The 13,301-nt window shown below is 37.0% G+C and overlaps 1 protein-coding gene across 1 annotated transcript in view; it reads left to right on the plus strand.

Annotated features, from left to right (window-relative positions):
• LOC136863193 (centrosomal protein of 131 kDa) overlaps positions 1-13,301 on the plus strand; it is a 253,612-nt gene that overhangs the window by 77,292 nt on the left and 163,019 nt on the right. Inside the window, exon 6 of the mRNA XM_068226334.1 lies at positions 2,724-2,961. Within this exon, the coding sequence (XP_068082435.1) occupies positions 2,724-2,961 (238 nt within the window). The remainder of the gene's footprint in view (positions 1-2,723; positions 2,962-13,301) is intronic.

Below are 13,301 nucleotides of genomic sequence, written 5' to 3' on the forward strand. Positions count from 1 at the left end.
TAGGGGTAGACCAAGGTATGAATATGACAAGCAGATTAGAGCAGATGTAGGATGAAATAGTTACGTAGAAATGAAAAGGTTAGCACAAGATAGGGTGACATGGACAGCTGCATCAAACCAGTCTATGGACTGATGACTCAAACAACAACATGCTTGTTTTAATGTCTGCAAATTAACTGAAGTATTTTCTTGTGTAATTGCTGAGTATAAATATAAGACTTGCATATTTCTCTAGTCATATTCTCACACTGTCATTCATTTATTGACTTGGCGTATTTATTCGTGTTCATCATAGCTGCTTGTTTGACTCAATATAGAATATTTTGAGAAGCCACAATTTCCAGTACTACTTGGTTGTAGTCATATACAATCTAGAACCTTTGTTCAGTATATATAATCAGAACTCCCAGTTTCCTTCAGAGAGTAACACTATTAAAGCATATAATATGTGTCAGTACACTCATAAAGAACACAAAATCAGTAGTCAGAGTGGAATAAATTTCGAATTTCAATTCTACTGTGCTGACATACGTAGTGTGCTCTGGGAGGGAAGATGATGGTGATTTACATGATGGTTGTAACTTAATGTACTTCATTCTGTAATTCTATAAGCCTAATGTTTTGAACTTTAGAAGATTTAGAAGATTTCTGTGTTAGAGTATGTTAGAATAGGACAATATAATCACATGACACTTGACAATTATCTGTACATTTTTAGGAAATTAACTATTATTTGCAAAAGTGCAGTTTGAAAACATACAAATTTAAAAAAAGATCATGCCTTCCTAAGTTTCCAATAACTTGTTACAACACCTGTAAAGAAGAGAGTAAGTAAAAAGATACATCTAGAAATTTGCATGTTTTCTGTCTTTTTCCTTAAAACCCTCAAACTGTCTAATACTGTTGTAAAATGTCAGCCTGTCTAGAATTTTTGCTTTTCTAATCCTCATTTGTGATAAATTGTTTCTCACATTGATGAATCAACTTATTTGTGTTCTGGGATTTTTGTCAAAATTGTCAGATATTTATTTTGTCAGTCCTTTTGGGTTCATTTGGCCCAAGGGATCATAAAAAGAAATTCTCCTTTTCCTGAGGGTGTCTGATAATTTTTCAGTTCGGCTATAAAACATTTTTATCACTTCATCGCATCTTGGTACTCTCAGCTTTTCTTGACCCAAGTATCTTCCTTAGAATTTCTTTTTTCTCTAATTCCTCTTCTTTTCCTTTTTTCTTTGTTTAAGGCTGTTAATAATAATACCAATATAAATGGTCCGTTATTGGACATTATAAATTTTCCAGCTAACTCACTCCTGGTCACCAGCGTTTCACCCCCGTGTGCTACTGCAGCGACTACAGCTATCGAGCTCGGTGGTAGGGTGAGTTGCGTCTAACCAGTCCTTCGACTGATATCACTAACAACAACAACAACATACCATACATTACTGTTAATTTTTGCTCGAAGGATAGTGTTACCAGTGATTATGGAATGAATCATGTAACACATTAAACTAGAGCATACATTGCATTAATGATAACTCTAGTTTTAGTGGAATGTGTTATAATATGAATATAAACCTTGAATATTTGTTGAAGGGAACGTGATGTGTCATGGGTTTCTCCTATTCCTTGTGGAGCAGGTCATAAGTGGAGGTGCAGATAAGGAGAATTTCAGTTTTATTAAGTAGGCCTATCTAGATTAAAACTGTTTTGTACCTTCTGGAATAGAATAGAATAAGCAGTTGACTTTTAAAACTTTGAAATTGCCATCAGAATGTAAAATACCTTCTGTAAGAGCTCAATAGACCCTTCATAGAGAATGTTGCTTTGTTTATTGGACGAGATATGCTGAAGGTGTGGATTTCTGAGTTCAGGTAACTGTAAGCTCTTTTATTATGCTGGCTCATGTTAATGATATTCTCCTTCTTTCTTTAAGAAAACAGTGGATATGATATGGTAACTCTGCTTGATAAAATAATTTTTATCATTTCTTTAGGATAAAAAATCTTTTCTATATTTGATTTTCATAAGTGAATGATATAACTCATCATAACTTTGTCTTTACTTCAGCCATGATCGTTAAGACACCATGTCTATTTGTTCTGACACCATGGTTAGCATTTCAAGTCCTGTTGGTGGAAAAAAATGTCATCGTCCGAATGTTGTCCGACAGGGTGAGAGAGGTGGTGGTATTTAATTTCTACGCTCTGTGTCAAAAGCCTGGATTTAATTCCAAACATCTCCGCAGTGTTCATATGGAGTGAGGGCATATGATGCTGTTGATGGTAATTCTTCCATCAGATGGGGATGTTAAACCTTGAGCAGACCCTTTGGTGTTATATAACAGGAGTAAGCTATGTGCTGACACCAAGTTTCATCCTCTCCTTACATCATCATCATCATCATCATCATCATCATCATCATCATCATCATCATCACCACCCGAAGTGTAGGTCGCCCATGGGAATCAAGTAGAAAGATCTCACCTGGTGGGTCAAATACCTGGCACTAAACATCATACACTAAATAAATAAACTTCAGCCATAAACTTCTTGTTTATGAAATGCTAGTTTCATTTCATTTGTTTCCTGTCTAGAGAGATTTTTGAATTTCTGTATCCTCTCATTGTGTCTGAATGAACTAATGCAATGCAGTAGTAATACAATAGTTGCTAAAAAAACTATCTGTTTGTTAATATCATTAATGTTGTTTATCATCTTTTTCAGGGTTCTGAGTCAACAAGAACTTCCTTCAAAGGGTGGAGAAGACCACAGTCTGCTGATAGTCCACTATTTACTCATCGAGATTTTGCCTTTTCCTGCTCTTTTCCAAGAAAAGAATTTGATCTTTTTGATGAAGCTGAACAGCATCCCATCATTCACCATAGAAATAAAATTGATGAAAAATTTCCCATATTGGAGAGTGATTTTTCACAGATGAATTTGGAAGAGAATAGAGCAAATGGTAAACAGTTCATGCTAAAGGAATATACCTAGTATGACCATAATAATTTTGCATGTTATAATAACAATATATTGAGCACAGATTGGAAAAGAAAAATACTATTTGTAGGTGTGAAGGTATACGGATTTATCCTAAGAATTTGTGGTATGTTATTCGAAATATATACCTTTTTCTTGAACACAGATCTTTAAATGTTTGTAGCCAAACATCAGTTGAATCACACATAATATTCATGGGATAATTGACTACAGCAGTCTTTCAGGCTCTTTTTAGACTGTTAGTATTGTGATCCATAATCTTCGTAAAATGGCAAACTCATTCTTTAAACGAGTGCTGATGATTAACAATTTTTTTAAACTAATGGTTTAATGTCATACTAACATAGGCTGACCATATTTTACCTCCCTTGATTATCCCATTGTTCCGACAAAATGCATACAGGACGCAAATTGTCCCTTTTTTTAATTAATGGTCCCATATATTTTGAGATAGCGTGTTTTTAAGTAACGTGTAACACAACCAAGTGTAGAACAACTGTTGTTGTACCCAAAGAGTAAAGAAAATACACCCTTTGATGAAATCAAACTGAACAAGACACGAATTTTGAAGTTCTTCGGTTGATAGTACGTAATGATGTCACGTGGCATGCAGTTTGTCGTTTCCGGTCTCTTTGTGCATTGCCTATTGCTTCAGGTTGCTTGCCGCATGTAGAAGTGTGGTTAGAATCAGCAGTTAGAGATACTTGTTGGTTTTATAAAAATGCCAAAATGAAAGCGTGTTGTTTCTGACGAAATTAAAGCTGAATGTCCATTTCTGCAATTAGAACAGCAAAGCAGGAAATTATTTTGCACGTTGTGTAAAAGTACTTTTTCAATCGACCATGGTGGCCAATCAGATGTTGTGCAACACATTAATGTGAAAAAACACAAGCTAGCAGTTTCAAGCAAAAGTTCGTCTCAAGGTATGATGTATTTTATTATGAAATACCGTTATAAATGATGAAGGAAAATGTCTTGCTGCTGAGGAAGGTTTGCCTGCTCTCCGTATGATGGAACACAACCATTCCTTTAAGTCAGCGGATAATCAGGAAGCTGTTTGAGAAGAACCTTATTTGTTCAAGAACCAACTGTGAATCAATAATAGTGCATGTGTTGGTGCTATATGCAGTGCATCAAATTTGTGAGGAGTTGAAAGAGATGCAAAGTACATTTCAGTTATGGTGGACACTTTTAATCACAAAAGTGTAAAATTGATACCAGTGCTTGTTAGATATTTTCTGCCAAGTGAAGGTGACTGACTTTCAAAACATAACAAGTGAAATGGCTGATGTTATAACAAATCTTATCGTGGAAGTTCTTAATAAATTCCATCTGAGGGATAAAATTGTTGCATTATGAGGCAACAAATGTAATACAAACTTCGGAGGTGGAGGGACAAAGAGACAACACGATGATTTTACAAGACGTAAACATTTGCTGAAGAACAACATTCATGGTGTAGGATGTGAAGCACACATAGTGCATAAAGAGGCACAAACCTGTGCTGATAGTCTCCCAGTAGACATAGAAATCATTTTGAACAAAATTTTCCAATATTTCCACATTCCCACCATTCGGGTTGAAGAAGTGAAAGAGTTTTGCCAGTTTGCTGAAGTGGAGTATAAACAAGTGCTTGGTAGTGTAAAAAGTACATGACTTCCCTTGGAACTGGTTGTGAATAAAATTATTAATATTTACAAGGGGCTAAAATCATTTTTTCTTTCTATGATCTTAAATCCTTTAGAGATCCTCAATCACTGCTCTGGCTCTATTTTATTCAGAGTCAATTGAAAGTGCTTTCATCAACCATAAAAGATATTGAGGCAGCAGATGCGTCAGCAAATGAAGTTTTGAACGTGTTAGAAATATTGACAAGGTAAATGAAATTGGGAAAGGATGAAAATTTAAAACTATGAAAATTCAGTCATGCTGCAAGATGATGGCTTACTTAAAAAATCCGAATGCTTGGATATTTCAAATTTATTTTATGACACATTAATTTACTGTGTTGGAAAGTGGGCTTACCCATTTCCTTTGCTGAAACTCAACTGAGTACAGCTCAAAAATCCTCTTCTTTGGAAGTCGGTTCAACAAAATCTTAAAACTTTGATTAATGTATTGTGAAAGAAATATGAAAAGAGAAACTCTTAGAGGAAGATAACCACATTAAAAATGTACGTGAAGTGAAAACCATGAACCAAGAACTGTTAAGTGTTTTGGTAAATTGGTGTTTCATTTTCAACTTCCTTGTGTCCCAAGATATCTGCTATAAAAATTTTCATCTCATTACTGTATTTGCACTAGCTCTACCTGGTACTAATGCTGCTGCAGGCAGAGTGTTTTCTATCACAAATGCTTTGTGGACTGATTAAAAGAATAGATTTAGTGTGGATAGTGTTAACGAAATAATTAAAACTAAAATTCATTTTCAGGATACTTCATGCATTAATTTTTGTAAAATTCTGCTTGAAAGTGCCAAACTCCCTGTACAGTATATAACAAATCAGAGATTTCAAAAACTACCCACGATGAAACTTCCAGGCAGTTGAGAGTCAGAAGTAAGTAACGTATGTAAATTGGAAATGCTGATCATCTACTCTAGTTTTAAACTTCATTATAGTAATGATGTTCCTTTTAGTATGGATTTTAGCATAAAGGTACGATGATCATCTAGTTGAAGCATAAACCAAGTATTTAGGCTATCTTATCATAACCTACTTATTTTAACATGTTGATTTTTGAGTCTTCAGTCCAAAGACTGGTTTGATGCAGGTCTCCATGCCACCCTACTTTGTGCTAACCTTTTCATTTCTACGTAACTACTGCATCCTACATCTGCTCTAATCTGCTTGTCATATTCAAACCTTGGTCTACCCCTACTGTTCTTACCACCTACACTTCCTTCAAAAAACCAACTGCACAAGTCCTGGGTGTCTTAAGATGTGTCCTATCATTCTATCTCTTCTTCTTGTCAAATTTAGCCAAATCGATCTCCTCTCACCAATTCGATTCAGTATCTCTTCATTCGTGATTCGATCTATCCATCTCACCTTCAGCATTCTTCAGTAACACCACATTTCAAAAGCTTCTATTCTCTTTCTTTCTGAGCTAGTTTTCGTCCATGTTTCACTTCCATACAATGCCACGCTCCACACAAGTCTTCAAAAACATTTTTCTAATTCCTATATCAATGTTTGAAGGGAGCAAATTTCTTTTCTTAAGGAAGCTCTTCCTTGGTTGTGCTAGTCTGCATTTTATGTCCTCCTTACTTCTGCCATCATTAGTTATTTTACTACCCAAGTAACAATATTCATCTACTTCCTTTAAGACCTAATTTCCTAATCTAATATTTCCTGCATCACCTGCCTTCGTTCGACTGCACTCCATTACTTTTGTTTTGGACTTATTTATTTTCATCTTGTACTCCTTACCCAAGACTTCGTCCATACCATTCAGCAGCTTCTCATGGTCCTCTGCAGTCTCAGATAAAATAACAATATCATCGGCAAATCTCAAGGTTTTGATTTCCTCTCCTTGGATTGTGATTCCCTTTCCAAATTCCTCTTTGATTTCCTTTATTGCCTGTTCTATGTAAACATTGAAAAGGACGGGGTACAAACTGCAGCCTTGCCTCACTCCTTTCTGGATTGCTGTTTCGTTTTCAAAGCCCTCGATTCTTATCACTGCAGGCTGGCTTTTATACAGATTGTAGATAATTCTTCGTTCTCGGTATCTGATCCCAATCACCTTCAGAATCGTAAATAGCTTGGTCCAATCAACATTGTCAAATGCCTTTTCTAGATCTACGAATGCCATGTACGTGGGTTTGTCCTTCTTGATTCGATCCTCTAAGATCAGCCGTAAAGTCAGGATTGCTTCTCGTGTGCCTACATTTCTTCTGAAGCCAAATTGATCTTCTCCCAACTCAGCTTCAATTTGTTTTTCCATTCTTCTGTAAATAATACGTGTTAAAATTTTGCAGGCATGAGATGCTAAACTAATGGTGTGGTAGTTTTCACACCAGTCGGCACCGGCTTTCTTAGGAATAGGTATAACAACATTCTGCCGAAAATCGGATGTGACTTCTCCAGTCCCATACATCTTACACACTAAATGGAATAACCTTGCCATGCTGGTTTCTCCTAAGGCAGTCAGTAATTCAGAGGGAATATCATCAATTCCAGGTGCCTTGTTCCTATTTAGGTCACTCACAGCTCTGTCAAACTCTGACCTCAAAATTGGGTCTCCCATTTCATCAGCATCAACAGCCTCTTCATGTTCCAGAACCAAATTATCTACATCTTCACCTTGATACAACTGTTGGATATGCTCCTGCCATCTTTCTGCTTTGTCTTCTTTCCCTAGAAGTGGCTTTCCATCTGAGCTCTTAATATTCATGCACCTAGATTTCCTTTCTCCAAAGGTTTCCTTGATTTTCCTGTATGCAGCATCTACCTTCCCCAGGACCATACAACCTTCGATATCCTTGCACTTCTCCTTCAGCCATTCTTCCTTAGCTACCTTGCACTTTCTATCCACTTGATTCTTTAATTGCCTGTATTCTTTTCTGCCCTCTTCATTTCTAGCATTCTTGTATTTTCGTTGTTCATCAATCAGGTCTAGTATCTCCTGAGTTATCCACTGATTCTTAGTTGATCTTTTCTTCCTTCCTAACATCTCTTCAGCAGCCCTACTGACTTCATTTTTCATGACTATCCACTCTTCCTCTATTGTGTTTCCTTCAGCCTTTTCATTTAGCCCTTGTGCTACATGTTCCTTGAAACAATCCCTCACACTCATTTCTTACAACTTGTCTAGATCCCATCTTTTTGCATTCTTTCCTTTCTTCAATTTCTTCAACTTCAGATGGCATTTCATGGCCAACAAGTTGTGGTCAGAGTCCACGTACGCTCCTGGGAAAGTTTTGCAATCCAACACCTGGTTTCTGAATCTCTGCCTAATCATAATGAAGTCTATTTGATATCTTCCAGTTTCTCCAGGTCTCGTCCACGTATACAGCCGTCGTTTGTGGTGTTTGAACCAAGTATTGGCAAGGACTAAATTATGATCAGTGCAGAATTCAACCAGCCGACTTCCTCTTTCGTTCCTTTCTCCCAATCTGAATTCTCCTACTGTATTACCTTCTCCTCCTTGGCCTACCACTGCAGTCCAGTCTCCTATCACAATTAGATTCTCGTCACCTTTTACATATTGTATTAAATCTTCTACCTCTTCATATATTCTTTCCATTTCCTCGTCATCCGCTGAACTAGTAGGCATATAGACCTGCACTATTGTGGTGGGCATTAGTTTGGTGTCTATCTTGACAACAATAATTCTTTCACTATGCTGGTTGTAGTAGCTTACCTGCTGCCCTATTTTCTTATTCATTATTAAACCAACTCCTGCATTTCCCTTGTTTGATTTCGTGTTGATAATTCGGTAGTCACCTGACCAAAAATCGTGTTCTTCCTGCCAACGTACTTCACTTATACCATCTACATCTGACTTTAGTCTATCCATCTCCATTTTCAGATTCTCTAACCTACCACAACGATTCAAACTTCTAACATTCCACGCTCCAACTCGCAGAATGTCAGTATCCATTTCCTGATGATCGCCCCCTCTCGTGTAGTCCCCACCCGGTGATCCGAATGGGGGACTAGTTTACCTCCGGAATATTTTACCCAGGAGGAAGCCATAATCAGTACATCATTCATACAGAGAGAGCTGCATGTCCTCGGGAGTTAGTTACGTCTGTAGTTTCCCGTTGCTTTCAGCCGTGTAGCAGTATCAACACAGCTAAGCCATGTTGAGTATTATTACAAGGCCACATCAGTCAATCATCCAGACTGCCGCCCTTGCAACTTCCGAAAGGCTGCTACCCCCCTTTCGATGAACCATTCGTTAGTCTGATCTCTCAACGGATACCCATCCGATATGGTTGCATCTGCGGCTCGGCTATCTGCGTCATTGGGACACGCAAGCCTCCCCACCGCGGCAAGGTCACATGATTCATAGAGGAGGTACAGTAGAAGTCCGTTATAGCGAGAATTCACAACAGCGAAAAATTTACTCGCTATAACGGATTGTCGTTATATCCGATTTTTGTATAAAAGTCGGAAAACCCTTCATGCACATTAAAATCGGTACGAAACGGCGATCATTTTGTTCAAAACTTGTGTTTCCGCAGATGATATCCACACTACGGCTTACTTGTTTGTTATTTTTCGTAATCCGATACTACGTGAAAGTGTGTGTTTAATTTCATTCTGAAAAAAATATACTCCCGTATTTATTCGAATCCAAGATGAACCCCACTTTTCCCTTCAAAAAATTTAAATCAGGCTCAAAAAGAAGTTTGTAAAATCATATGAATGCCTTGTTGTACAGTAGGCCCTGCTCAATTCTTTTTTTTCATGGGTTTAAGGACCATTAACTTGACATTGGCATCATAATACCGAAGAGAACTCGTTGAAAATTTCCCGGCAATACCTATTCCATGCTTCTCTACAATACAACGATCCATCAGGAAATTATTCTTGCTGTCTATAAAACTGTTACTTTTACGCAGCGTCAGATATAACCGGCTGCCGCTACACGCACGTCTCGCTTGTCGGGTTCGGCCAAATTCAGCGGCTAGCGATGTATAGGCCTAATCGCGAACGTTGAAAGTCAATGAACGAGTTTATTGCGCCACGCTATGGCCATTCCGCGCTTGCATTTTTCGTGCACATACCTCACAATTTCATTTTCGACTTCTTTAAAGTGTCCTTGTTGCGGACCACTGAATGCATTTTTTGTACAGTACACATTTTTTTAACTCTTTGTCTTCACGCTATCGCCAAATATTGGCTTTTTAGGCCTATGCTGTATTTTCTTGCGGCTGCACAATTATTTTACATTTTCGAGTGTTTAATAAACATTAACTTAAAATTGGCATCATAATATCGACTAGAACCTGTTGAAAATTGCTGACAATACCTTTTCCACGTATCTTTACAATACGACTGTCCATCACGAAAATATACCTGCTGTCTATAAACCTTAATTTTACTGAGCGTCAAGTACAATAGACGCGTTATGACTCTGCCACTGAGTAGGCATGGCTTTTCTAAGAATTCGAAGGGTCGCATGTTTTGATGCCATTCTGCAGATTTGAGAAACACACAGGCACTGCACAACCGGTTGTCGCGGCTAGCGATGTGTAGTAAAGAGGCGGTCGTTTATTGTCAACGAGTTCTGTGCGCGTGTGAAAAGAAGCAGTGTGGTTACCGCGGTAGTTGCCAGTGGTATCAATTAACTTACTGTTAGGCCGCGAATGCAACAACCCTTAAGTTTTTGCATGAGATTCTGAGAAAAAAAAGTCTTGGATTCGGAAAAATACGGTATCACTCCAGAGATTTCTGTGGCAAACACCTCAGCTTTCTTCTTCAAACAGTGTCACCTAACCTAACCGTATATGTAGCCTATCATGAAAACATATTTGAAACGTGTGTAGAGAAATAACCTCTACGCGAAAAATTTACATGTAAATAGCCATAACTAGACGTGAGAAGATATGAAATATCCTCTGAAATCAGTGATGTACTCTGCCATATCTTGAGGTGTATCACATTCTTACTTAATCTCCGTATATAACATTAAAATGAAGATATCGTTTACTTCAGTCTTTATTTTTAACAAGTTAACTGCTATCAGCCACGTTATTTACGCATTTAATACGAAAACGTGTTATCCTCTTTCATTTCGAATTTTCTTTAGAGAACAGCAGTTGATGGGTGTTACTAGGTTCTAATCAACTCCAACATCGCCTTTGAATGTCAACGAGAGAGATCGCAAATGCACAAAGTGAGCAAACTGTACCGTACCGAAGATGATCGATCACATTTAGTTGCAAACGTTTCAGTTTTCTTATTCAAACAGCATCACGTATCCTAACTGAACCGTACTATATGTATGATGAAAACATACTTCAAGCGCCAGTAGAGAAATTATAACTTTCTCGCTATAAATTTTCATAATAGCCTTTCCATAATTTAACCAGACGCAACAAAATGTAAACTAACCTCTGAAATCAATTAAGCACTCTGCCGTATCTCAAGGTTTTTCCCATTCTTACTTATCTGCAGTATTTAGCCTCAAAATTAAGCGGTAGTTTAGTCAGCCTTAATTTTTAACGAGTTAACAACCGTTATCGGACACGTTATTTACGCATTCATTACGAAAATATGTTCTCTTTCATTTCGAATTTTCTTTACAGAACAGCTGTCAACGGGTATTACTAATCGACTCCGACATCGCCTTTGAATGTTGACGAGATAAATCGCTAGTGCACATAGAGAGGAAACTATGCCGAAGGTAATCTATCGCATGCAATATCATCGCTGGTGTGTATAAATATTGGTAACGGAAAAAATCGCGCGCGCTTAATCGCTCGTAATAACGGATGCAGCAGTGATAGGGTTCTCGCTGTAACCGAAGGACGATACATAGTTTAATATAGGAATTTTGAAGGGACAGAAAAAAGTCGTCGCTATAACGGAGTTCTCGTTATATACCGTACTCGCTATAGTGGACTTCTACTGTATTTTAACATAATATTAATTTAAATCTGCTATAAAAGCTATATAGATATAGTAATAACAAATGCTTACATAAAATGTTGATTCATGTGAACTTTTAATTTTTGTGCCGTATTTTGATTTTGAAAATCTTTTCACTCTACACTAACACATTGGATGGTTTTTCTGCAGTGGAAGGATGGGAAAGATCTAGCTTTGGGAAGGTAGCAACTGTGGCTTTAATTAAGGTACATCCCCATCATTTGCCTGGTGTGAGAATGGGAAAAATCACAGAAAACCACCTTCGGGGCTACCGACAGTGGGATTCAAATCCACCATCTCCCACATGCGAGCTTACAGCTAAGCAAACCTAACCCCATGTCCAGATTGGGTGGTGATTAACAATACAGTCAAGTAATAAAAACACAGTCTACTGTATATCAGCACAATAATATTTCTTTGTTAGAACCAGGTTTTGGAAATTAAATTCCATCATCAGTAACAAATTATTTCTTTAAATTAGGTTACAACATACCTGAAAATAGTAGGACTGGTTGGACCTGCAACATACAATAATATGAAACACAGATTGGAAAAGAGAAATACCACTTTTGATATGAAAGAACATGTATTTATGCTAAGAAATTTTGGTATATTATTCAAAATGTACACCGTTTTCTTGAACACAGACCTTTAAATCTTTGTGGTCACGCATCGATTACATTACACATGATATTAGTGTTCCTTTTTTTAAATATACAGTCACAATGATTGTTGTTTACATTAATTCGAAGAGTGCACATGTGTTGTTTATAAGTTTCATTTCCGTATTGATAGATATTACTTTACAAAAAACAATATGTATATGAGTTTCCACCTTATCAATACAAATTTATTTTACATTTTACTTGCTTAATGTAAAATAAATTTGTATTGATAAGGTGGAAACTCATATACATATTGTTTTTTGTAAAGAGTGCACATGTTTCGAGAACCTTCAATTCCCTTCATCGGCTCACAAATTCAGAAACTTAGTCCCTTAAAGTTACTTTATCATGATGAACGGCATGTGATGATCTTATAGAAAGTTATAATAATTTGTAATTCATTGTGTTTGTGAAGCGTAAGAACCACGAGAACCTTACAACCATAGTTTTTAGATTGTATTTTTAAGCACATTTCATGATCATGTAATTTTAAATGTCTTAGATAAAGTTTTTTGAATTTATAAGCTGATGAAGAGAAATTTTCGTGATTGTATATGTAGGTATTGAAAGAGCGGATCCAACAAAAGAAACATACATTTATAGATCATCATTATAGACCATTATGCCTTTCAACATTCAGTCTGCAAGCCTCTGTGTGTTTACTAAATGTCATCACAATCCTCTATTTGCAACTAGTGCTGTGGCCTCATTTAGTTCTATACCTCTTATCTTTAAATCATTGGAAAATTAGTCTAACCATCATCGTCTTATTCTCCCTCTACTTCTACTTCTCTCACCCTCCATAACAGAGCCCATTATTCTCCTAGGTCAGGGATGGCAAACCTATGCCACGCGTGTCACTAGGTGACACGCGAACATGATTTTGGTTGCACTCCACATGAACATATTAAATTTTTTTATATAAGTCTTGTGCTACAGACTATACATATTTCATGGATCGTAGAGTCATAGTGTTTCACGTGTAAGAAATAAATATCGAAAACCTGGCCTTCAGTCAGTCAGTCAGTGAG

Source organism: Anabrus simplex, chromosome 2 (genome assembly GCF_040414725.1).
Source record: "Anabrus simplex isolate iqAnaSimp1 chromosome 2, ASM4041472v1, whole genome shotgun sequence".
Lineage (NCBI taxonomy): Eukaryota > Metazoa > Arthropoda > Insecta > Orthoptera > Tettigoniidae > Anabrus > Anabrus simplex.